General features: G+C 41.5%; 1 protein-coding gene across 6 annotated transcripts in view; it reads right to left on the bottom strand.

Moving 5' to 3' along the window:
• Nucleotides 1-274: 274 nt before the first annotated feature.
• The window catches only part of PLEKHG5 (pleckstrin homology and RhoGEF domain containing G5), a 207,386-nt gene continuing 180,624 nt past the window's right edge, over nucleotides 275-27,036 (bottom strand). For all 6 annotated transcript variants that reach the window (XM_066607336.1, XM_066607335.1, XM_066607338.1 and 3 more), the window contains 14 exons: nucleotides 24,937-25,113; nucleotides 18,947-19,117; nucleotides 17,016-17,111; nucleotides 14,527-14,577; nucleotides 13,399-13,548; nucleotides 12,492-12,602; nucleotides 11,162-11,311; nucleotides 9,053-9,190; nucleotides 8,572-8,691; nucleotides 7,788-7,920; nucleotides 4,439-4,554; nucleotides 4,013-4,161; nucleotides 2,661-3,677; nucleotides 275-1,233 (listed from right to left, as the gene is read on the bottom strand). In XM_066607336.1, coding sequence (XP_066463433.1) covers nucleotides 1,224-1,233; nucleotides 2,661-3,677; nucleotides 4,013-4,161; nucleotides 4,439-4,554; nucleotides 7,788-7,920; nucleotides 8,572-8,691; nucleotides 9,053-9,190; nucleotides 11,162-11,311; nucleotides 12,492-12,602; nucleotides 13,399-13,548; nucleotides 14,527-14,577; nucleotides 17,016-17,111; nucleotides 18,947-19,117; nucleotides 24,937-25,113 — 2,589 coding nt within the window. In that variant the 3' untranslated portion in view covers nucleotides 275-1,223. The remainder of the gene's footprint in view (nucleotides 1,234-2,660; nucleotides 3,678-4,012; nucleotides 4,162-4,438; nucleotides 4,555-7,787; nucleotides 7,921-8,571; nucleotides 8,692-9,052; nucleotides 9,191-11,161; nucleotides 11,312-12,491; nucleotides 12,603-13,398; nucleotides 13,549-14,526; nucleotides 14,578-17,015; nucleotides 17,112-18,946; nucleotides 19,118-24,936; nucleotides 25,114-27,036) is intronic.

Genomic DNA, 27,036 nt, shown 5'->3' on the forward strand with positions numbered 1-27,036 from the left:
GTAAAAAGACCTGAACACAGTGTGCCAATTTTGCACAGAGTGTTTCTTTAACCTGGTTTTTCGTGTGCCCATACATGCTTGTTCAGCCGACAACTGTCCCTTCCAACCCCCTTAGCTGAACGGTCACATATTATCAACTGGGAATGAAGAATAAGCTATTCCCGGACATCAAACAAGCCCAAGCCTTCGTTTCTCTAACATCTGCTATTGGGGTACCCCTATACATATTAGATAGTCAATCAGTCCTGCTAAATGTGTATGGACATCTACATGGGTTTGTTTTTTTTAAAAAGGAAACACGTAGGATTGATCATAAATATCTAGGTGTTTCCATTATTTTAATAAACCCCTTTAGATGCTCACTGATTACCATGGGTACAACACAACAAGGTACTTACTGTAATCAATGGGCATCCGCAGCACACAGTACCAACAGCAATACTGTATAATGTACAGTTTATCTTAAAAGATGGGGTTACAAGTAGAAAAACCATCAATTTCATGAAGCAATCACTTGTATAAGAATTGTCAAAACTGGTCCAACCCTTTAAGTATCACAAGACTCAATGGCAGACCAAGACTAGGAGTATCACAGATGACTGGCCAACGCAGCCAATGCCACCACCTTGCTTTGTAGTGCCTTTCCAATACCAGTCACTGGGACTTGTAGTATCCTTAGAATTTACAGTAGAGTCACAATATCCTTTCAGTCAGCGTCGGACATGCAGCTTAGTAAACATTTCTTAGACATTAATTCAAGCTGTGCTAATAAACATATATGTTTTCTAGCGGCAGGGGTCAGTATGTAAAATATTAAAGCAATATTCTGAAAAGAGTCCGTTGAATGCATATTTAAGTCCCATAAAGAAGAGGCAGATCGGCTTGGTCATCGTAACACTTGGGATCTATCAATGAGGCACATGTCCAACAATTGCCGGTTGCTTTCTATGGCATTGCTTTCCGCCATAACAGTTCTGAACTTGAAATTTATATTAGAAGTTCTTTATTGCTCAAAGTGCAAATAAGATGCCTTTCAGAGGGGCAGATTTAGTCAATATCCGTCAATGTATCCAATTTCTCTCAACCATCCAGACCATCAGTAGCGTACAGGCCAAAACATGGACCGCCGTACTCTTCAGCCACATCGACATCCATAACATCTGGTACAAAGAATATTTCAAAGACTTAATCTTTTGTTGTCCACGTGTTTCTGCTCCGATGTGTTACACCTCCCTGAAAATGTAACATATGAATGTATATTAGTATACAGCATAAACCGTCATTATTTCCTATCAGTGGCAAAATCACCCCAAATCTTATTCGGATTACCAGTAAAAGCTTCAGATTTAGATGGAGTGCTTTCTCCAGTTACATATTTGTAAACCTGTCATTTTTCTATGCGAGTGGAATGCGTTTGGTTAAAAAAACATCCTATTGCTGCGCTTGATTGAAAATTGCACTCATGCATATCACATAGCATGTGAGTGTGATTTTTTTTAATTAGTTCCATAGAAAATAATGGGTAATATTAGCTAAAAATAGGTCCAAGAGATAAACGGCCCATGTAAAATACTTGTTTTTTTCTTATGCGATTTCTGCACATCTCATAATGCACAGAAATCATGCATGAACATCCCCTGCGCAAATATGATCTTAATAATGCATTTAGTGTATAGTAGGCTACAGTAGGCTCCAGTAGGCTACAGATTTAGGGCTCTTTCACATGAGCATAGGAGATTTTTGCTTGGCCGTGTCACGGCCACAACGCAATCAAAAATCGCATGAACAGGTGAACAAATCTCCCATTTGTGTGCCCGTTAAGACGGCCCGGGTGCAGCAAGTATACACCGAACCCAGGATACGTCGGGCAGGGAGAGACAGTTTAGCTCTGCTAAACTGGCTCGCCCTCGCCAGCTCTCGGCAAGGGGAGGGGATGAGGCAGGAGCTAGTGTTCTAAGCTCCCACCCCCTCTCTGCCCCTTGTTGGCTGTCAGCGATTGGAGAGGGCAGAACGGGGCGGGAGCTTGGCAACTAGCTCCCACCCCCTCCCATTGCAAACAGACAGCAAGATGGGCAGCGTATATCGTCCCGCCGTGAAAACAGGGCCAATATATACACTCGTGTGAATGAAGACTCAGACTGAAGTATGAAACATCACTCTTAATAAATTTCCCCCAGTCCCTTTAAACTGGATATTTCTCAATCTCAGTGTTCTGTATACATCATATATTTGTGGCTAGACACTTCTACAGGTCTACTTTGACACAGCTGTTTGTTACAATGTATCAAAATAAATCTCTAGGTGAACATAGCAACAGATAAAATCTCTCTCTTGTCTTATGGCCCTTCTACACAAGCTGAGAACCCCACGATTCTCGTTTGTCTGATAGAATGAGCTGTTGACGTCAACCCGAGCCCGGCGCCTCTCAGGCAACCCATTCAGACTGCACGATTCTCGTTCCTATGTGAAACACTGAATCATCAGTGTTTAAAGTGCAGAAGAAGTTAAATGATTTCTATGCCGGCTGAAACTGAATGATGAACGAGAGAGATCCTCGTAAATGTGAAGAATTGGAACACATGTACTGGCAGTGATAAAAATTACTCTATACAGCCGCAGTCACTATAGAATACATAAGTAATAAAATCATATTGACTTACGAAGCCGTCAGAGTGGAATTAAGGAGTAAAGTTGTTCTAATCCTGTACAGTTGGGCCAATGTAAGTTTCCTGTGCTGTGTCGATTGTGGATCTGACATTGTCCGCCTGGCACAGCCAGGTTCAGCAGCATTGTCCATTTCTGTCCCATTGTCCTCTGTATACTGTTCTGTGTAAGAAGCGCTATCTTCCTGTGATGGGGAGTCGAGCTCAAAATCCGGGAGGGAGTCAAGTTGCTCAGAAAGTGGATCTTCATTAGCTTTGGAAAATCTAATTTCTTCTGAATCTGAAAGGTCGGACGAACTGCTGCTGCAGCTACTTAGATTGACAATGTTTTGTCTCGCACAGTCAGAATGAGATCTGGGTTTTGTGAAGTGTTCTTCAGCCTTTCTCAAGGAACGTTCCACTAAGCTAGTCCTTTTGTGGGAAACGTATCGAATCTGGATATTTTTATTGTTGTCGGAGTGTATAAAAGTATCTGGTCTTGGAGACATAAAGAGTTCACACAGGCTTTTACTTTGGGTCAGCTGAGCTTCCTCATTATTGTGGTTTGTTGGTTCTATTGAAATCAGATGCAGAAGGTTGGCTTCAGACTTGGATTTCAAGACCTTAGACTTGCATGGTAAGAGCTGGACTGGGGTTCTCCTCTTGAGTTTTGGAGAGGTTGAGCGCTGAGAACTGACCGACTCCCTTTCTTCTTCTGTCATTTCTTGCTGCTGACGTTCTACAAACTCCTCCATTGAGGTTGGCGAGAGGGTCCCGTAAGCGCTGTCAATAGATGATGATCTACATGCATTTGGCTCCAGTTTTAGATGGTTAGAATCCACCATTGGGTTTGCATCTGAAGTCTCCATGCTTTCAAACATGTCCCTTGTAGGTGTGATGGACGAGGCAGTGGTACTGATTGAGATTTCATCAGACTGAGAACTAAAGAGTCCTTGTTCAGTCTCAGGAGAAGAAAGGTCTTCACAGGCATCGATGACCACGACTGATATTGTCTCGGTTGAGCTGTCTGACTGACTGCAAAAAAAAAAGTTAGAGAACAAATTTACAAAACATCCATAATATTAACAAATGATCATCATTATCATCATCAATTACAGTCTACACAATGCTGATTCTAATCCCAAGGCATTATGAACCAACATGGAAGAAGAATGAGTTTTATGGACAGCCATTTCTTCGAATAGAAACTATGTAATGATTCAATGCCCCAGTTTTGAAGAACGTCCTGCTGAGTCCTTCAACATTGCATGTTCAAGACACCCTGTAATCAACTTTACAATGGGAGGCTCTTCTAACAAAAAAAGGATTGTCCAAAGCAGGCAACCCCTATAAGAAATCAGGTTACTTACCTCTGCAACAAGTCAACACTGTTCCGTCGCAGAATGGTCGGGGAGCTGGCTGTAGATGTTCCACTTTCCATATCTTCTTCCTCTTCTGGAATGTGTGATACCTGCTGCTGGTTCTGCATATGCTCCTGACGCAGCCTCTGTAACAGGTTCTACAAAGGTAGAAGAGATGGTTATTTGCATGATAGGGATGACTTATAGAGTATCATGACAAGTATGGGCAACAGCAGCACGTGTTGTATATTACAGTATGCAGAACAGCCTCCGACATCGGAGAGCTGCCCTACATAATGTTAGAAACGTGTCAGACCTCGCCTGAAATGGGAGCTACGCCGGGAGATCTTAATGTTAGACGAGATCTGATGCTGGATTGGAAAGACTATGAAACCCTGTATTTTCCCAAGGGTAGTGTGATAATTTTTCACTTACCTGTGCATTGAAAAGTGCTTCCACCCATCCTCTGCATAACGACTGGCCACTGGCTTGAAAAGAATAGGCTGCCACTGCACTTCTGAACTCATTCAGGTAGATCAACAGGAAGGAACCTGAACAGAAAGAAAGCAATGCATTTCGGTGATTGGGGGTTTTGCTTCAGTTTTGGAAAAGTTGTAGCAAACATTGCACTATAATCGCAACGTATAAATGACATCTCTAAGTACATTCACACACAGCACAATCACTCCAGCTATTCCCATATGGAAAACCTGCAGCCATTATGATGGAAAACCCCAGTGGTCAAGTTTCCATATAAGGCCGGTGTTACACAGGTGTAGGCGCATTTCCGTCTGCATTTGTGCCACGTATTTGCGCAATGGGTATTGCACATTTGCACACACGTGTTTTACTGTAATTTTTGCGCACGCAATCATGCTCCCATTCATTGAAATGGGCAATTAGTGTAATTAATTCAATATGTCCTCTTTCCCTGTGCAAATGCGCAGGAAAGTAAAAAATGCTGCACATTTTTTTTGTGCGCGCAAAATACGCTTACGTGAACGACACCATTGAAATCAATGGCTTCTATTCATTGCGTATTGAATGTGCCAATTTTTTGTGTATAATATGCTGCGCAAATATGTTCAAGTGAATCAGCCCTAAATGGTGAGGATTTGGCTGCAGTATTTTAAGCAGATCTGCTACGGGATTTAACCCTTCTATTTCAAGGACTATGCCACAGCTCAAATCCACTGCCTAAATAGACACGGTGCAGATTTAGAATCTGCAGTTTTATCACAAACACTGAAGATTCCTTGCAGGAATTTTTCACATCATGTGGAGATTTTAGAAATCTCCTCTATGTGTATAAGGGCTTATTCAGACAACCGTATATCGGCCATGTTTTCACGCCTGGCCGATATACGGTGTCCCTCACTGCAAGAGGAGGCTGGAAGAGTAGGGGGCAGTGCTCTGAGCTCCCGCCCCTCCCCACCCCTCAGCACTATTTACAATGGCAGGGTGCGGAGCTAAGTCACTGGACTTAGCTCCGCCCCCTCCCATTGCAAATAGTGGTGAGGGGCGGGAGCTCAGTACACTGCTCCTGGCTCTTTCAGCGTCCTGCAGAGAACCTGGCTGATATACAGTCATCTGAATAAGCCCTTATACTGTAAATGCTGTGGAATTTCCACTGCAAGAACTCTGCAGTGTTCCCGATGTGTGTGCAGGTAGCCTTAGCACCTTTCACACAAGACAGAATTATGCAGCGGGACAAAGCCATATTTGTAGCTGCAGAATTCCACACCAATATCTGCAGATCTAACTGCAAATTATGATGCGGAGCTGCAGGCAGGAGTTAAGCCATTTTAAACTCTGCAATCAAAGTTTGCAGGTAGCCTATGGATTTTGGTGCAGAATTTACCGCAGCTATTGATGTGTCGTTCAACCTATTCCGTCCCGTGTGGAAGGTATCAAAGATCACTCTAATGTCTAGAAATACTCTGTGCAACTATGGCCACTCCACTGATCTGGATTTTAAAAAAAGGACTTTTTCTCTACCCGAGCGAGGAAGGAGTGGGAGAGAAGAGTAAAACAGCAGCCTGGACTGGAGTGAATTAGGGCATTGCATGTGATAATAATGCACCTTTTGTCCATCTCCACAATAGTGTCTGCAGTACAGCATACCCTGTATTTATTTACAGCCATTACAGCCTATTTACCTCCATTTATTGTTTATTTTAGACAAACAATATAAAGTGAATGTTTGCCCTTCACCTGGCAGCACATCTGTTTTCACAGGGTGATTCTCTCACTACGACACCCAAACATTCCTCAATAACGATTTCATTTTCGTTTGCTCCTTATGAAAATTGATATGTTTCTCCTTGTATGTTGCAAAATAAGTTCTGCCCAGACTAAATGCTAAAAATGGTCCCTCCAGCATCCAAGCACTTGTGAATGCATATTGGCGAAGACATCCGGTAATGTGACATTCGTAATGGCACCAACTCCCCTGCATTATAAGTGTGGTACATTGTGCCATCTTGCTGAAAGTAATACCTCCAGTTGTTTCAAACTTTTCCCCCAGTTTGTGACTGCAGGATTTTGTCAGTATTCTTCCTTCACTGTACTTATTCCGAAATGCCCTTTGACAATATTTAAATGAACCCGTTTGCCAGTATTAACGAATAAACACACGAAGTACATGTTTGTGGTAAGCTAGGTCAAATGCCTGTTTGGCGGTCGCCTCTGGATGTTACGGGTACAGTCCACTCCGTTGAGAGGTGTGATGGTTCCATAGCCAGAAATCTTCTTGCAAGTCAATTTTCAAAGGGAATCATACAAACATTAAAAAGTTACTAAGGAGTGTTTGGGTTTCCTAGTGAGAAAATCAGCCTAAGGGCTCCTTTCCACTGGCGAGGTAATCGCACGTTTTCAGTGTGATGTGAGAGTGCGAGCTCTCCCAGGAAAGTCCCACACATGTTGTTCTATGACAGCCTTTTCACTAGCGATGTCTAAGGACAAGCTGCGATGCGAGGATTAAAAATCGCAGCAGGAGGATTGTTTCAGCGTTTTGCATTTTTCTGTCGCCCATATAGTGCAATGGCAAAACAGATTCTCGCATCGCAAGGCAGAAGCTTGCGATTTTGCAGCATTGTGATGCGATTTTAACATTGCGATTTTCTCGCAGCGATATCGCTATCGCCACTGGAAAGGAGTCCTAAGGGCTCCTGCACACTTGAGTTTTTCTTGCGTTTTTTTTTTCACGCGATTGTCAATGGGATTTTCTAATGTTAAAAACGCATCGCACAAAAATTGCAAAGCACCAACTTGCGATGTGTTTTTAACATTAGAAAGTCCCATTGACAATCGCGTGAAAAAAACGCGAAAGAAGAACGCAAGTGTGCAGGAGCCCTTAAATTGCTTTCACACGGATGCCAGTACTTCCGCAGCAAGCTGCAGAATTTGCTGTTGCAGAAAATCGCACCAAAATTCGCATGGCTAAATGCAGATTTTAATGTGGAATTGCTGGCAGAATTCTGTCATTTTCAATTGGACATCAAAATCCACAGGTTAGCCATGTAGGTTTTGGTGCAAAAATTTTCCACAGGACCGCAAATTCAGCTGTGTCTTGCAGAAATACTCTGCCTGTGTGAAAGCAGTCTTAGCATGCAAACAAAGGCTTCCGACCCACAGAACACAAATGCCAACAAGTGGGCCCAAGTCCCACGGTTATCCAACACTTTACATGGTGCAATATAAAGAAAAGTGCATGATCTGAGGGTGCGCCAGTACCATCTAGTGTTGAAAAATGATATTGCAGTAGATGGTAGTAATTGTTCACCTGTGTCTTTGAGTTCTCTACAGATGATTTTGTCCACCAGTAATGGCTGTCTGATAACTTTGGTCCTCTCTGCTTTCTTCACTGGTTTTGTGATGAGGAGGAGATCCGTAAACAGGAAGCAGTAAACATCCATCTGTAAGCATAAATACTGGTTTATATGTATGTCTCACTACAACAATATGGTCAGAGCATTAAGGTCCACAATGGACGTAACATTGGGAATAAGGGAAAGGGGGTGATGGCCAGAGGAAAATGTGGTAATGGTGGCTGGAGGGTAAGGTCAGCTTCACACAAGCTGTAAATGCCGCAGCATTCGCAGTACAACCATGTGAAGGACGTTTCAAAAATCTCCTTCATATGAAGTGGAACGTTTCTTCAACGAATCCACAGAGTTTTGGGAAAATACTGAGAATGGTAAATCCGCAGCATGCTATTTATTACTGTGGATTTCAACACTTGAAATACAAAGGGTTAATATCCATGGCAGATCCATATGAAAAACAGCGACAAAATCCGCACCATTTAGGTGCTGATTTGCAAAGTAATTACTGCAGGTTTTTCCACAGCGGAAAGCCCACAGCGAATCCGTCAAGTGTGAAGTGTGCTGGACCTGCTTCTCCAAAGATGATGGAGAGTGATGATGGAGTATGATCCAAAAATGGCTGGGGACACCAATTTTATTTTTTCCCTTTTGCTCTTGCCATTGAAGCCCCTGAGCTTGGCTTAAAATTGTCAGTAAGGATATATGGTATATTAATGTTAGATTGTAAGCTCTGTTCCGCACCTTGCTGTCTTTCCCTTCTTTCATTTTGAGACTTCCTTCCAGCAGAAGTTGTCGGGTGTCATCAGGGGATGTTCCAATCATTGGCGCCGTCAAATCCAACTTACAGAATTCCTTCAGTATCTGACATTGAGAAATATTGTATATTAGTTATATTAAAGGAACCCATCAGCACATTTGAGCCCCGCAAACTATATTATGAGTTCATGAGAAAGCGTGTACACGTGTCCCTCTGAAAAGAGTCATGCAGTTTGCATGCACCAATTTCTCAGGGGCACAGCGCTGGACCGGGGGGGATCTGGGGAGTATGAGACACAGCTGCACGGACTCCCCGTTCTCTCACCTCATGCTGATAGGTTACTTTAAAAAAAAATTGCATAAAGAAAAAAAGTGCATTGGGTCATATACTAGTTCTCACTGACTAATAAAATGACAGATTGGTTGCCATGGGTGACATCCTTGATTTTCTTATATCATTTCTCACCTTATCCACTTCATCAGAACTGCTGTCCACAGCTTCATACGAGTCAATCCGGCTGATGATGGCTACCAATCGCTGCTGTTCCTGCCTCTGGCGCATTCGTGAATTCACGTGATTGATAAAACGCTCCACACAGTTTATCTACAGGATGACATAAGAGTGTAAGATGAAAAAAGTTACAATAAATCACTAACACCGGAAAATATTGCCAAAGTATCTACATTGCCTGAGTGACTCCATTAATCATTAGCCTCATTAATCATTCATGCATTAAAGGGGTTTTCTGGGCAAATGCTGTTGATGACCTATTATTAAAATTGGTCCTCAATAGCTAATTGCCAGGGATCCATCACTCAGCAACCCTGGCAATCAGCCGATCATCAGTGTTGGAGCCGGAAATCTCAGTGACAGCTTAACTTCCATTGAACACAAGCAGAAATATTAAAGCAGCTTCAGGGTCATCAATTTCCTTGAAGCACTGACAGCAGGCTACACAATAAGCGGCGATCAACTATTGATGATCTATCCTTCGCATAGGTCAGCAATACTATTTGTCTGTACTACCCCTTTCACTGTTAAAGGGAAAGAGAACAATTTGGTTACATGAGGCCAATTACATAGCTGCTTGTGTTTAAACTACAGAAGATCTTTTTAACCCTCTAATCAACATTTACTAAAAAAAAAACAACCCACCAGTGAGGCTAATGCCCTCCCATTCTATCCCAGTACCCCATCATAATCATAGGATTCTGGCCATTTGGACCCAACTAATTCCAAAGGTGCCATCAAAAATATGGGAAAATCCATTGAAGGGTGCACTCAGAAGGGTGAGCGCGATACTGGTCTGAGAAACGTCGACCGATATCAAACTTGTAAAATTGTGATTCTGGATGTGAGAATAATGTGCTTATGCTTAAAAACGCATCGCATCTACATACTTCGATTTTAATGCGCGTGAAAAGATTTACAAGCGCTTTTGATCGTTTTCAATGGTAAAAATCACATTGCACTCAAATGCGATGCAATTTTTTTTAAAGATTCCATAGGAAATAATGGTTGGTTCTTTACAGCAAATCGGCCAAAAATAGGACATGCAGTGTTTTGGTTTTTTTACAATTTTGAAGCATCAATGCAAGAGAAAAATCACTTATGTAAATAAACACATCAAAATCAATATGTTATTAACGTGTTAGTTCCATCTCTTCCGCTATGGGACAAAACTTGCTCGTGTAAATACACCTTCAGGCTTTAGTCACACGGGCGTTTTTTGCCGCGATTTGCGGATCGCATGACGGATGCGCATCCGCAAATCGCGTGACCGGGGCTGAAAAATCGCCTGAAAAAACTGCTCCTAGCTGCGTTTCAATAGAAACGGGCTGGAGCTGTCCAGCGCATTGAATTCAATGGAGCCGGCAATACAGCCGGCTCCATTGAAAGCAATGCGCTGCGGGCGATCTCACGATGAATTGTCGGGAAGGGCTTAAATATATAAGCCCTTTCCTGCAATTCATCCAGAAATGTGTAAAAATAAAAAAAAATATATACCCACCTTGTCCCAGCAGACGGAGTTCAGCGCGGCCGGCCAGCAGTGGGTGTGAGTGGGTGTGAGTGAGAGCTGCCCCTGATTGGTCCCTGCGCTGAGCCAATCAGAGGCAGCTCTCACTCACACCCATTCATGAAGGTGAGTATATATATTGTTTTTATTTTTACACATTTCTGGATGAATTGCAGGGAAGGGCTTATATATTTATCCCGCTGTATTGCCAGCTCCATTGAATTCAATGGGCAAACATCGTTCTTCTCTGCCACAGCTGTTACAGCTGTGGCAGAGAAGAAGGATTTGTCTTCTATATGTTCTCAATGGGGTCGGCGCTGCTGCCGCCGGCCCCATTGAGCGCATATAGAGAAGAGAACAGGAATCGCAGATCGCAGATAGGTGCGATCTGCGATTTCTGTTCTATAATTTATCGGATGAGCGCATAAAAAGCACTCATGTGTCCGATACCATTGCAAAGCAATGGTTTTATAAAATCGCCGGACGCATGCGCATGCGCAAATCGCGCGAAAAAACGCCCGTCTGACTAAGGCCTCAGGCTCATAGACATAATGTACCATAATGATGATGGACTCTCTGATTTGATGGTCATCAGTTTTCTTTAGGATCGACTTGAGCAGCAGGGGGTACTTGGTGAGACGTTGATGTGGCTTCACAAGCATGTCACTCAGCTTCAGTCGGTTGCACTGCTTGTGTTTCTCAGCCCACTGCAAATGCGAAACACATCACCATTAAATGAGTTTTACACTATGGACACCTATACACAGAACATAAAATGTCCCTCATGACCAGCTGTTACCAATGGGGAAATCAGAAAGTAACTGTTCAATTCCCCAGCAGTGCCTCCACAGGTAGAATGAAGCATTACACAATGTCCATTCAAAACAATGAATTGCCTGTATAATGCGAGACAAGAAGGGTCCTCCAGAGAGGAAGATGCTCTTTACAGCCATCCTCCATGCAGGCCAAGAGATGAGGATCATGCCCTCTATTAATTCAGAATTCCCTAACAGAGTGCATGAAAATGGGATTTATATATTGGGCAACCCCTTTAAGAATCAGCTAAATAGATTTATTTCAGTGCAAGAAATAACACAGAGATTATTTACTCTTACTGTCTATTAAAGGAGACTTTCTTTACTTCCAGAGGTTAAAACCTATCTGGACCCGGTCCTGCTCACACAGCTGATAGTTTGCTCTTATTATAAAAACATTGCAACAATCAGTTTACATTGCAGCACAGAAGAGACATTTATGCCGCGGATGTGTTAAACCCACAGGGGGATGTCTAGGCTTGACACAATTGTAGCAGACCGTAAGCTGTAAGAAGTTGTAGAAGAATATTCCTATTCAATGACAGCAAGCAGAAATTTGAAAAATGCTGGAGAATATTACAATGATTAAATTAGTTCTTTCACTTCTAGATATCGATTAGCTATCTTCAGGAGGTCTACTACTTTGGATCTCTGGTGATCAGCTGTTCTACTGATGCCACTGCAATACCAGCCAGGGCCACTGTGCAATGTATGGAGCTGTCTGCTTCTGGCAAAAAAAAGCTGTGTACACAAAGAAAGTGGCCTGGGTGAACAGGTGATCACAAGAGGTGCCGAGCGGTGGACCTCTGCTGATCTGCTATTGATGACCTATCCTGAGGATAGGTTATCAATAGCTGGAAGTGGGAGAACCCTTCTAAGCTTTGTTTATAAAACGGGGAAACCTTTTTATAATGAATGTACAGGAATCCCAGCATAGAGAGGCAGAAAGGAACCTCTATGTTTTGGGGATTTCCTCATCACCAGTGTGACACCAGGTAGAGATATTTACAAAAACAGTAGCTCATTATTCAACCACATTTACCACTGACTATAACAGGAGGTAATAACTCACCGTGACGTACGCTCGGAACAATTCGTTGTCACGATGCAGATTTCTCATATACTCCATACAGCCTTCTTCTTCCATACAATATCGGATGTACGGCTTGAAAAGCGACTCAAACTGCAGGAAAAATTGGAAGGAATCATTCAAAAAGTTGAACAGACTCAAAAAGTTTATACCTACACATTGGAAATTTAGTATCAGTTCAATTTGCTACAGCTATCATCTGATTTAAGGCACAGCTATAGGCCCATTTAGACACAACGATTATCGCTCAAAATTCTCTCAAAAGCCGTCTTTTGAGCGATAATCGTTGTGTGTAACTGCACTGACATCATGCAGTTTTCGTCACTCCGTTGGTCATCATCGTCTTTCAGCGTGCTGGAAGACAACGATGAGCCTTATCAGGGATTCACAGCAGAATACAGCTGATACTATTGTTTCAGCTGTATCCCACTCCCTGATCACAGGCTGGGTACGAAGAACAGAGCGGTCCAGCCGAGCGCTCCATGCAGAAAACATCTGGATCTGGATACAGAAGAAAAGCGGAGACACCCCGCTTGTCTTCTGCATCCACCGCTCCCAGCGCTCGGCTGTATAACAGCTAGGCGCTCAGAGCGGGGAACAGCTGGATGCAGAAGACAAGCGGGGACACCTCGCTTATCTTCTGCATCCTCCGCTCGCAGTGCAATGTGATCGCTCATCTTGAGCGATCATCTTGCACTGTAAATGACACAACGATGATCGCTCAAAAGTCGCTTGAGCGACATCTTTTGAGCGATTATCACTGTGTCTAAATGGGCCTCATGCAGTACATGCCAACACTATTTACTCTGCTCTCACATGATGTATTATGTGCTAACACCATGTACTATGTGCAAATACTATGTATCGTGGTCTGACTGATTTTAATTACCATTTTGAATCCTTTCTGGAAGTCCATTGGGTTGAGCAAGCTTTTGGTTTTCCTAGTCTTCTCCAGAACTGGCACCATCACGTTGCCCCATAGAATCCGATGAAGCTGAATGATCTCTTGCACATTGCTAAACAGTTTCTCTGGCTCCACCTGACAAAACAGCGATAGAGTGTGAATGAACTGGATGAGGGATGGCTGATCAGTAGAGATGAGCGAGTATACTCGCTAAGGCACATTACTCGAGCGAGTAGTGCCTTAGCTGAATATCTCCCCGCTCGTCTCTAAAGATTCGGGGGCCAGCAGCGGGCGGGGAGCGGCAGGGGAGAGCGGGGGGGAACGGAGGGGAGATCTCTCTCTCCCTCTCTCCCCCCTGCTCCCCGCCGCAACTCACCTGGTACCCGCGCCGGCCCCCGAATCTTTAGAGACGAGCGGGGAGATGCTCGGCTAAGGCACTACTCGCTCGAGTAATGTGCCTTAGCGAGTATACTCGCTCATCTCTACTGATCATATGACAGAGCTATTAAAGTGGTATTTCCAGATGAGACGTTTATGATATATCCTGTGGATATTCAATGAAAGTCTGATAGATGTGAGTCTCACCTCAAGTACCTACACCTATTTCTAGTTCTGACCCCCACTGTCTCCGCCCCAGCTAAACGCAGTGGTCGTGGGTGATCAGCACTTACAGAACCAGCCGAGCGGGTTTCATAGGATAACACAGAAAGCTACACTGTTTCTGCTGCTCCCAAGTTTGGGAAAGAGCGTAGCTAACAGTGTTACACGGTTTCCATAACCACCATTGACTTCTATGGGAGTTTGGGAAACAGCGTAGTGAAGCCAGCTCGGCTCCTTCTGTGCTCTCGGCCATCGCATTCAGTAAGCTGGATGCAGTAGGGGGCATAATTAAAGAAAAGTGTAGGTTCCAGAGGTGTGACCCACATCTATCAGACTTTCATGGAATATCCAGTAGAGTTTCATGGTTGGTTGCAACTTTTTTCCCCCAAGAGGAAACACTGAAGTTGTGTCATCATGACACATAAGACTGTGGAGAATATACAATACACAACACATTTAAGACGTCAATGACAAAATCAATATATTTACAATCATCAGTTTCTTCATTTTTACCTCACACAGTAATCCGGATTCCTGGAGATTTAGCAGGCAGCACAGGAACAGCTGTGAATACAAGGTATGTGAGAGATTAAAGAAAATATAGGGGATGATATAGAAAATAGGAAAATACATTGTAAAATCATAAACGATGAGCGATGAGACAGGGCAGTGTAAATAGCAGCCGTTCAGTATTGAACAGCCACTATGTTAACTGAATGGAAAGGGGCGGGGGGGGGAGCGAGAACTGAAATCTGCTCCTGCAGCCCTGCTGTGAGCCAGTAATACAAGCTCCTGTGCAGGAGCATAGGAGAGCGTGTATGTGCGGGGACGAGGGTCAGGCATCGTTTGCCCAACATTCGTCTCGTCTAAATGGGGCTTTAGTTTACGCCAAAAATTGCACTAAAATTTAGTGCAGCCTTTAGTGCACAATGTTACATTTCGGCCATGCCCCTTTTCACAAAATCACTCCTCTTTGTCGGAAGAGTCATAAAAAAAGCGTCTAAAAACAGTTTTCTGGTGCAATTTGCCCAAGAAAATTGCTTATTTCTAATATTAAAGCTGCCCTATTATGTTAATACAATAATAATTTACATTAAAATTAAATATAAGATGTTTTGCTACCATATTATAGGATTACAATATGTAATGACTTTTTGCATGTGCATATATAGGTTTATACTATAAGGGCAAAAACACAACGGAGCGTAGTTGCACATGAACGTTTTGGGTTTTTTTTCTCGGAGCATTCTAACTCTGTGCTATAGCGCATGAGTTTGAATACAACTGTGGGAAGATAGATCCTGCCCTATCTCTTCTTGCCCATACTACTAACGGGTGAGAATAATGAAAACGAAACTATTGGAATCAATGGCTTCTTCTCGTCCCGTTATGCGGCCGTGATTATCACGGCCGCATAAAGGCACAAATACACGCCCATGTGAAGCAGCCCTCAGACTGAAGGATAAATATGTATGAGTACATCAATATGTAGGTCTATAGTATATATATATATATATATATATATATATATATATATATATATATATGTAATTAAAGGCCCATTTAGACCCAATGATTATCACTGAAAAATCGCTCAAAGTCGTCTTTTGAGCGAGAATCGTTGGGTCTAAATGCACAGACACTGTGACGTTTTTGTTAACGAGTTGTTCATCGTTCTCTTTCAGCGCAGGTTGCCAACGGGATACCACTGATACTATTGCTTCAGCTGGTATCCCGCTCAGAGAACACAGCCGGAGTATGAAGAAGACAGCGGTCCAGCTGTGTTCTGTATACCCCGCTCGGAGCACTCAGCTGTATACCAGGTGTGCGCTCCGTGAATTCAGCAGGAGTATGCAGAAGACAGCGGTCCAGCTGTGTTCTGCATACCACGCTCTGAGCGCTCAGCTGTATACCAGTTGTGCGCTCCATGAACACAGCAGGAGTATGCAGAAGACAGCAGTCCAGCTGTGTTCTGCATACCCCGCTCGGAAAGCTCAGCTGTATACCAGCTGAGCGCTCCAAGGAGACAACAGCTGTATACAGAAGATAGCGGTCCCGCTTGTCTTCTGCATACAGCGTGAGCCTTCATTTACACACTAATGCAAAATGAACGCTCAAAACTGCCATTTGAGCGAATTTCGAGAGATCATCTTGCCGTGTAAATGCACACAATGATTATCGCTCAAAAGATGACTTTTGAGTGAGAATCCTTATGTCTAAACCAGGCATTAGGTATCAAGGGTGTAGCTAAAGTCCCATGGACCCAGGTGCAAAAGTTCAGCTTGGGCTCACCCCAGCTACTCTGCATGGCCAGCCCCCAAAAATACATACACACATACTATATATAAGGATAGGATCCGATTCTCTGAGAGATGAAAAGACACAGATTGTAACCCTTTCACTGCTAGAGAAACGACACGTGCTCCTCACACAGAGGTGAAACAGTGAGGAGAATTAGGAATTTAAGGGACCTTTCACAAAGGACAGAATTGCACTGCAGGACACAGCCACATACGCAGCTGCTTACAAATGAATTGAGCCATGATTTCCTTAACTTGTTCCCTCATCCAACTATCCAGTCTCAGCAGTGATCGCAGTATTTATGTATTTTCCTAAATAAATCCATATTCATCACAAACTAACTTCTTTTGTTCCTAAAAATCGGGTGGTGTATTTAATTTAATGAGCTTTAGTGTATGTATATTAAATGTATGTTTATGTATTATATGCATATACTGTAAGTTTAGGGGTATATTATATGTATCTATATCTGTTCATTCTATATAGAGCAGCTATTATGTCTAGTACATTTATGTATAATTGCATTATGTACTGTATATGTAAAATATATATGTATAGTTGTATATGTACTATATATTTATTGATATGATCTATGGGTCTAGCAAATGTATATTTGCATTGTAATTGCACTTTATGTATGTTTGTATTGTATCTACTAATGTGTATGTATGAGTAAACTCCATCAGACTTGTACTACTCACATCTGTTATGACCTTCAGCTTCTTGATGTATGTGGCCTCGGTGTGGATCAGCTCCCATATGGCCTCCTGCTGGTGACACTGGCGTCTTGATAAAGTCTGCAAGAACACAGAACAATGGTCAGCATGATGTACGGTGTCAGCAGAACCAAGGGCTACAAATCACCTATAGAAGCAAGTCTAGACTAGCAGACTGGGCCCCACCACCAGAACCCTACAGATCAGAGTCTTCTTTCACAGTGTCTACGAGGAATAGGAAGGTCATAGAGTGCTCATTCATATGACTGTTTAAAATATATTTCTATAGACCTATTGTGAGATGATGCATTCTGGTAAGACTCTGGTTCATAACGCAATCCTTTATGTATGATATGAGAAAAGACCAAAAGTTTTGAGAAGATTATGGACTCTCTATCTCCACCGTGTTCCATTCACGGATCATTGACTATACTTCCACAACAACAAAACCCATTCTGTAAACCATGTCTTTGTAATGTAGGCTCCAATCATCATATGGCACCTTAAGGAGACACAATATGGCAGCGCATGGAGTGTACATAGTTTGCCACATGCATGAAACCATAAATCATGACCATAATTAAAAGGACATTACAAAGATTATAATGAAAAGTTATATAGTGTTCCAATATAGTTTCTGTATTGACTTGATTGACAGCCTGACATTGCCCTTTAACAGTGGTGAGGACTTTCAACTTGACACATTGACAGCAGTGGGAGCTAGACCTAAGAAGAGTCCGTCCAGAGGAACAAAGGTGGATATGAAAAAAATAGAGATAAAGTCATTGGGGTTGAAGGGTGCAGAGCTATGCAGTCAGGCCCGCTGACTATCTCCCATATCAGGTCTACTTTAAATGCATATATTTCTCTCTAAAAAGCATTTTTGCTATAGTATTTCATTACGAATTTTGCACACTCTGGCATCTGCAGTTTCTATGTATCACAGTATATAGTAATCTGCAGAAAGCTGATCACAGTGATATCTGCTTTAATCTGGTAAGAAATCGGCTTTGAAATTTGTTCAGGAGAGAAGAGAGGGGCTGGAGACTGACCGGTTCACTGATGTATTTCACTGCGATGTGAACTGCATCCTGCAGCATGATATTATATATAATAAACCCCTATTGCAAAAATGCTTTTCAGCCAAAAATACATCTATGGGATAGATAGATCATAAGTAGAGATGAGCGAGCGTACTCGGAAAAGCACTACTCGCTCGAGTAATTTGCTTTATCCGAGTATTGCTGTGCTCGTCCCTGAAGATTCGGGTGCCACTGCGGCTGACAGGTGAGTCGCAGCGGGGAGCAGGGGAGAGCGGGCGGGAAAGAGGGAGAGAAAGATCTCCCCTCCGTTCCTCCCTGCTCTCCCCTGCAGCTCCCCGCTCCGTGCCGGCACCCGAATCTTCAGGGACGAGCGGGGAGGTACTCGGATAAAGCAAATTACTCGAGCGAGTAGTGCTTTTCCGAGTACGCTCGCTCATCTCTAATCATAAGTATTATCAGTGGAGGTCTCACCACTAAAATCCCCACAGACCTGAGAACGGAGGTTCCTTGCTCCCCTTCCTGCTTACAGCACCCCCCACAGTGAGAAGGAGATTAACTACAATGGCAGTCGCACATGCACGGTGCCACGCCATTCTCTTTCAATAGGACTGTGTAAGATAGCCAAGCACTTGTACTTGGCTATTTCTATCAGCCCCATTGAAATGAATGGAACACATGCTTGGCCAATGCTGCATTCAATTTGTTGTCACTGCCGGAGGGCGCAGAGAGGCTGCAGTGACAGAAGAAGGGGACTCTGGACCCATGTTCTGCAGCTCGGTGGGGGGCTCATCTATCCTATGCCCCCCAAACTTGTCCACAGCCTTTCATTCACCCAAAACCACTACATTATTAGGTTACTATTCTTGAACTTACCTCAGGAACATCAATAATTTCCTGCCAGCTGTCTTCTAGGCTGAGATTTGTGTCATCCTCTTCCTCCTCCCAAGAATCCTGGTCAAAGCACAACTGTTGGGGAAGTTTTGGAAGCCCAAACATGCTGTATGAGTGTAGTTTACTTTCCAATTGCTCCATCTTATCAATCTCCTATAGAAAGGACATAAAGTATATACACAGATCAGTATAGAAGAGACGTAAAGAAATATTAGTCCTGTGCATTCCAGGGATCAGGGGGTTAAAAGTACAACCCAGCCTATAACAAAAGCAGAAGATATCAGAATAGTCTCAAGTCATTTGAATTTCCATTCAGTCCCGCTCTAGACAGCTGGCGACGTATAAATAACACTTAAGAAGTCAACCGTATTTTATATATGGAAGATCTGCGTTATCCGCTAACCAGACTGCTGCTAATGTATGTAAATGAGATTAGTAGGGGGCAGTGACACTTTGGGATGGAGCAGATTCCCTTCTTTGTTCGGCGGTTACTGTGGCTCGTGCTTGGACACTTGGCAAAGCCCATGAGGGTTATAAAAGAAAAGCAACAGCTGGGAGCAACGGGCGAGGGTCGGGGCACTGAATGAGCCCCAGACAATTGGAGCTACCCGGACAACTCGAAAATATTGACAGGGCAACATGATCCTTAAAAAGGATACAGGCAGCTGAGTCATAAAAAAGGCATCTATCCCCGGGGTTCAGGCACATAATAGCAGCAGTCCTTGTACTTCATTTTTTTAATTGGCGTTGATCAGCATGAAAAGTACATGAATGCCCCCGATAATTATAAACAGGTATACAAGTCAATGCCTCCAACTACAGAGGGTAACAGTAACATGGGAAAACAAAACTTCAGCTCAAAAGTAAAAATGTTATGTTAGGGGAAAACGCTATATATTACTAATCGAATAGATATGTTACAGGCAAGGATGGATCTGGAGCAAATGAATAAAAAACAATATAAATATACATAACGACATTGTACAAACCATAACATTACATACAGCACAGGTCACGGTTCATGATGGAAGAATCGATCTCATTATTTGTACTCTGCTGGTTAAACTTGCATCTGAATAGCAGCCAAGAATTATAACTCCTATTGTCTATTAATAATAATCCATCTGTTATATCTATCTATCTACCTCATATCTATCTCATATCTATCTATCTCATATCTATCTATCGATTCATCTATCTACCTCATATCTATTTATCTATCTATCTCATATCTATCTATCTCATATCTATCTATCCCATATCTATCTATTCATCTATCTACCTCATATCTATTTATCTATCTCATATCTATCTATCTCATATCTATCTATCTATCTATCTATCTATCTATCTGTCTACCTCATATCTATCTATCTATCTATCTATCAATCTATCAATCTATCAATCTGTCTACCTCATATCTATCTATCTATCTATCCCATATCTATCTATCTATCTATCTATCTATCTATCTATCTATCTATCTATCTATCTATCTATCTATCCCATATCTATCTATCTATCTATCTCATGTCTATCTACATATCTACCTCATATCTATCTATCTATCTACCTCATATCTATCTATCTATCGCCTATCTATCTATCCCATATCTATCTATCTATCTATCTATCTATCTATCTACCTCATATCTATCTATCTATCTATCTATCTATCTATCTATCTATCTATCTATCTATCTATCTATCTATCTATCGCATATCAGTCTGTCTGTCTTGTCTATCTATCTATCTAATATCTCATATCTCTATCTCATATCTCTCTTATATCTTTCTCATGTCTATCTATCTCATGTCTCTCTCATGTCTATCTATGCTATATCTATCTATCTATGCAATATCTATCTATGCAATATCTATCTATGCATCTATCTATCTATCTAATATCTCATATCTCTCTTATATCTCTCTCTCATGTCTCTCTCATGTCTATCTATCTGTGCCATATCTATCTATCTCATATCTATCTATCTATCTTTCTAATATCTATATATCTACTTATCTCATATCAGTCTGTCTGTCTATCTAATATTGCATATCTATCTCTCTATCTCATATCTATCTATGTCATATCTCTCTGTCTAGCTCTCTGTTTATCTCATATCTGTCTATCTCATATTTATCTATCTATCTATGCAATATCTATCTATGCATCTATCTATCTATCCATCTAATATCTCATACCTCTCTTTTATGTATATCTATCTCATGTCTATCTATCTATCTATCTATCTCTCTATCTCATATCTATCTATGTCACATCTCTCTGTCTAGCTCTCTGTTTATCTCATATCTGTCTATCTCATATCTATCTATCTATCTATCTATCTATCTATCTATCTATCTATCAATCTATCAATCTATCAATCTGTCTACCTCATATCTATCTATCTATCTATCCCATATCTATCTATCTATCTATCTATCTATCCCATATCTATCTATCTATCTGTCTATCTATCTCATGTCTATCTACATATCTACCTCATATCTAGCTATCTATCTACCTCATATCTATCTATCTATCGCCTATCTATCTATCCCATATCTATCTATCTATCTATCTACCTCATATCTATCTATCTATCTATCTATCTATCTATCGCATATCAGTCTGTCTGTCTTGTCTATCTATCTATCTAATATCTCATATCTCTATCTCATATCTCTCTTATATCTTTCTCATGTCTATCTATCTCATGTCTCTCTCATGTCTATCTATGCTATATCTATCTATCTATGCAATATCTATCTATGCAATATCTATCTATGCATCTATCTATCTAATATCTCATATCTCTCTTATATCTCTCTCTCATGTCTCTCTCATGTCTATCTATCTGTGCCATATCTATCTATCTCATATCTATCTATCTATCTTTCTAATATCTATATATCTACTTATCTCATATCAGTCTGTCTGTCTATCTAATATTGCATATCTATCTCTCTATCTCATATCTATCTATGTCATATCTCTCTGTCTAGCTCTCTGTTTATCTCATATCTGTCTATCTCATATTTATCTATCTATCTATGCAATATCTATCTATGCATCTATCTATCTATCCATCTAATATCTCATATCTCTCTTTTATGTATATCTATCTCATGTCTATCTATCTATCTATCTATCTCTCTATCTCATATCTATCTATGTCACATCTCTCTGTCTAGCTCTCTGTTTATCTCATATCTGTCTATCTCATATTTATCTATCTATCTATGCAATATCTATCTATGCATCTATCTATCTATCCATCTAATATCTCATATCTCTCTTTTATGTATATCTATCTCATGTCTATCTATCTCATGTCTCTCTCATGTCTATCTATCTATCTCTATATCTCATATCTCTCTATATCTCATATCTCTCTCTATCTCATATCTCTCTCTCTATCTCTCTTTTCTATCTAGCTTACACTTATATCAGTCTGTCTATCTAATATCGCATATCTATCTATCTCTCTATCTACTATCTATCTATGTCATATCTCTCTGTCTATCTCATATCGATCCATCCATCCATCACCTTGATTATGGGTCCAGAGTAAATAGAGCAAAGGAATGGCTGCACTACTAATAGATCCAGTCAAGGTAGTGATTTATTTATTCCCCCCAATGCAATGTTTCAATCCTCCCTTTATTTATCGAGCTACCTGGATGCTATAATTCCTCTCATATCTATCTATCTGTCTGTGGTAGGATAATCTGATGTGTATCCCCCACCACCACCTTCAATCCACCTTATGAAAAGCACCGTTTTCTTTCCTCTGCTACAGTATAAGTTGCTGATAAATAGTTCTCTGTATTTATAAAAGTGTGAAAACCTAATTGCTTAAAATAACAGTTTTTCTTCCTAAATGCACTGGCAGGTGAGAGGTGAGAATTTCGCCTTGTATATGGGTTTCTGGATGGGTGACAGACTCATTTATACCTCATCATGGGTCATTCACACCTATACAAGAGACAGATCGCAGACATTAATTTGGGTAACTGCTGATAGATGTATGGATAATATAATGGACCTGAGTTTTAGGACAGCTTGTTTTTATGTGTTACCTTAAGGCACTCTGAACTAATACAGTCACATTCCAGTGTCCATACATGGGGTGCAATACCCGGACCCCTCATTGATCTAATGGACCTAGCATAGGTCATTATAGCATCCTATGCACAGAATGGGTCAATGTCCTAAGGATCCGTTATACAGCACCCATATTGTAAGGCAGTAAGCCTCTGATTTCCTATTATGGCATGTTACATTGGACATCATTTTATGGAGGACAGAATACAGTACTAGGTGGGAGTGATGTCTATAATAGGACTTGCTGACAAATGGGACTTGTATAGAGTTTTGCTATAGGTATGAGACCCCAGTAAGATAAGATGATCTGTCAAACTCTGCTTTGCTAAATTGTGAATTACATACTCAGCTCTGCTTCATCTGTGTGTGTGTTTAATCACATCTTACCACATATATTGTATATTCTCCTATAAACAATCCCTTATATAAACAGTGACTGTATATACAGGACATGTAATACGTCTGAACAGGTGTATACAGTAGGGTGTGACTGGTCATGCTGAAACTAGTAGTTCTGGAACAATTGGTGACGCACATATTATCACCCTGCACAAATGCTGTGAGCTAAAGAAAACACAGCAATGTTTGCTATACCTGTCGGAACCTCCGAAGGCTTTATGAAACACCTGAAGACCTGACCCTGAAACACCTGAAGCCCTGACCCCTGGCTGGTTTCACTTGAAACTTCACCTTGTTACAACGTGTCTAACACTAATTCAACGGTGGCTGCTGTTTTAGTCCATTAGCAATCAGCACTGATGGTCTAATACACTGATACAATCTATTTTCTCTTGTTAACATACCAATGGCAGGCTGAGCACATGACTTTTAGGGCTCTTCCACACAGGCATTGCGATTTTCGGCTGCTCACATCGCGGCTCAAAATCGCATAATTGAGAGAAAGCCGAAATTAGGTCATGGCTAAATCTTCAGATCTCGTCCATTCAGGCAGCTGAGTACGGCGCATAAATGCCGTAGCATGGTATTCTGTCGACCGAGGGGAGAGACTTTAGCGCTGCTAAAATCTCTCCCCCTCGCTCCTCCTCCCTTTGCTGGCTGATCGCGGTAATAGAACCTCCCATAGAAGCCTATTAGAGATGCAAGCAAAGGGAGGGGGAGGAACATTAGAAGCGCTTGCCATGCTAATTTCTCTCCCCAGCCAATAGGAACTGCTGGCAAGGGGAGAGGAAAGGATTTTTGCTATGCAAGACGCTGCTAAACTCCCCCCAACCTCCCTCCCCCTCCCCTTTTCTGACAGCTCTCATAGGCTCCCATAGGAGTCTATGGGAACCGGCTAGGTATTTCAGCAAAAAGATAAGTCCTATCCTATTTCAAAGTTTCAGATAATTGCGATTTTCGACTAGCGTTTTATTGCGGCAAAATCGCCGGGATAAAATGCTCGTGTGAGAGAGGATAGATACATAGATAGATATTAGATACATAATAGATAGATAGATAGATAGATAGATAGATAGATAGATAGATAGATAGATAGATAGATAGATAGACATGGCATAGATAGATGGATAGATAGATAAGATAGATAAGATAGATTAGATAGAGAGATATGAGATAGATAGATAGATAGATAAATAGATATGAGATAGATAGATAAATAGATATGAGATAGATAGAAAGATAGATAGATAGATATGAGATAGATAGATAGATAGATAGATGGATATGAGATAGATAGATAGATAGATAGATATGAGATAGATAGATAGATATGAGATAGATATGAGATAGATAGATAGATAGATAGATAGATAGATAGATAGATAGATAGATAGATATGAGATAGATAGATAGATAGATAGATAATATACTAAATTGCATAAATAAATATAACAAAGATCACCTTGCCAAATGGCCCGGTAGTGCCAGATCCAAAGAAGCCACTGAATCGACTGGCAGCTCTGTTCTTCCAAGTGTCATTGTTGGGCAGAGAGCAGCTGAAATTCTGGAGAGAATCTTGCATGGGAATAGTGGCATCCCCAAGGAATTCATTCATATTCTTTCTTCTTCTCCCCGGAGCCTAAGCAAAAAAGGAGAACCAAAAACAATATTATTCTTCGTGATCGACACTATTATCAGTTACACTGTATACAATACACTCTGTCATTAAAGCCCTACAGAGAGTTCTCAGAAAAAGCAATTATACAGTATAAGAAGACACAACACTTCAGTCTTCAGGGTCAGACAAAAGATGGAACTCAAAGACCCCTTATGTACAGGATCCTAATCCTGGTGCTTTTATTCTAAAGGTTTTCTAAATGCATCAGGTCTTTCCTGGCAGCTACTGTATACATTGGGGTCATTACAGTCCACGGTCCAGACAATAACTGAGACTAATACCAATGTGTCAACTTATCAGCAGCAGACATTAACAATCGCAACAAATAACAAAACTGGGCTGGAAGGAGTACTGAAATATACAGGTAGTGCAGCGACTCAGGCCGAGAGCAACAGATAATACCACTGAAAATCCAAAAGCTCGTAACGTAAGATAATACAACATAACAATATGAACATAAAATTCTAAATAAGAACATAAAGAATCAAAATAACACATTATAGAACTATAATAATATCTGTAACACTAACTATTATTAAAAGGGTGCATGCAGACCACATGAATGTAAGGCCGGTCTCACACGAGCGTATGCTACAGCGTATTACACGCGCAGTTCTTTTAATTGTGCCGCTCACACGATGCACGTGGAATACATTGCAGCATGCTTTATTTTGACGCAGAGTACGTGGGCATACATGCCAAGACAGTGTCTGGGGATTGGCGGCACGCAGCAAGTACGTGTGCCATTGCGTACTTGCTGCGTTCTCATGCGCAAGAGATACGCAAGTGGTCCGCTGGCAACTATGGTCGTGTGAGTCCATCCTCAATCGAAGCAACAGTAAGGGCTCATGCCCACACACGAAGCAGGATACACCCACTGTTTTACGCCGTGGGAATCCCGCGGGGATAAACTAAAAAGTCCCCACAGGCGATCACGGAAAAATGCACTTTTTTACCACGTTTCTTTGCGGTCTCCATTAATACTATATCAATAGAGACCTTCGACCGTGGAAAAACGTGTTAAAATAGAACATTTCGCAATTTTTTTTCCTGCGCTATAAATTCGCCCATGGGCATTAGCCCTAATATGTATCAATACACGGTAAACAAAAAATTGATATTTTATAGTCTCACACCTTCCCCAAAAATCTCTAAAATTCAGATGTGACTAAAAAGAAGCATTTTTATGACCACATTACAGCTGGACCATGAGGGTTTCAAAGAAACTAAACTTAGCTACGACTCTCCCACACTCCACTCTTAAGAGTTTCAAGTGTCTCCTGCACTCATACCAGCTCTTGGATGTCCGACATATTCCAAAACCAAAAGAGAGAGATTCTTCTTCTTTTTTCCCCATTACACTCTTTATACTAGAACTGTTCTCTTCCTCATCAGGCGCTTTGAGCTGTGGCTGGTGTCAGACTCATCTATAGAGTTGTTGTCAGTTTCTGAGCACACCCCGGTGTCCCTTTCACTACTTTTAGAGGCTCCAAATCTACGTCAGGGTCCTTGGTAATTAAATTCATCTCTCTTGCAAGATCTCTCTATATCTCAATAAATTGTCTCAGAATTGGAGCGCTTTTTTAGTACCAATGCAAATTGGTTAATTGCCTTCTGGTCTGGGAGGCCCACAAATGCTGTTTAAGAGGGATACTCATTATTTTTAAAGAACGAATGTATGCGACTTTCTCAAAACCTCCTACCGGTAGCTCAAATTCGGCAGCTCAAAACATCCCACAAACATAACCCCATGGCAGCGAGACTTGTTGAGTTCATCCGTTAGGGGGCACTTATGCTCCCTGGAAATGGCCAGGGCTAAAGCCACTCTCGTTGCTCCTTTTACAAATGTGGTAGACTACTAGCCAATCCACTTTGGGCCCAACA

This window comes from Eleutherodactylus coqui, chromosome 6, assembly GCF_035609145.1.
Source record: "Eleutherodactylus coqui strain aEleCoq1 chromosome 6, aEleCoq1.hap1, whole genome shotgun sequence".
Taxonomy (NCBI): Eukaryota; Metazoa; Chordata; class Amphibia; order Anura; family Eleutherodactylidae; genus Eleutherodactylus; species Eleutherodactylus coqui.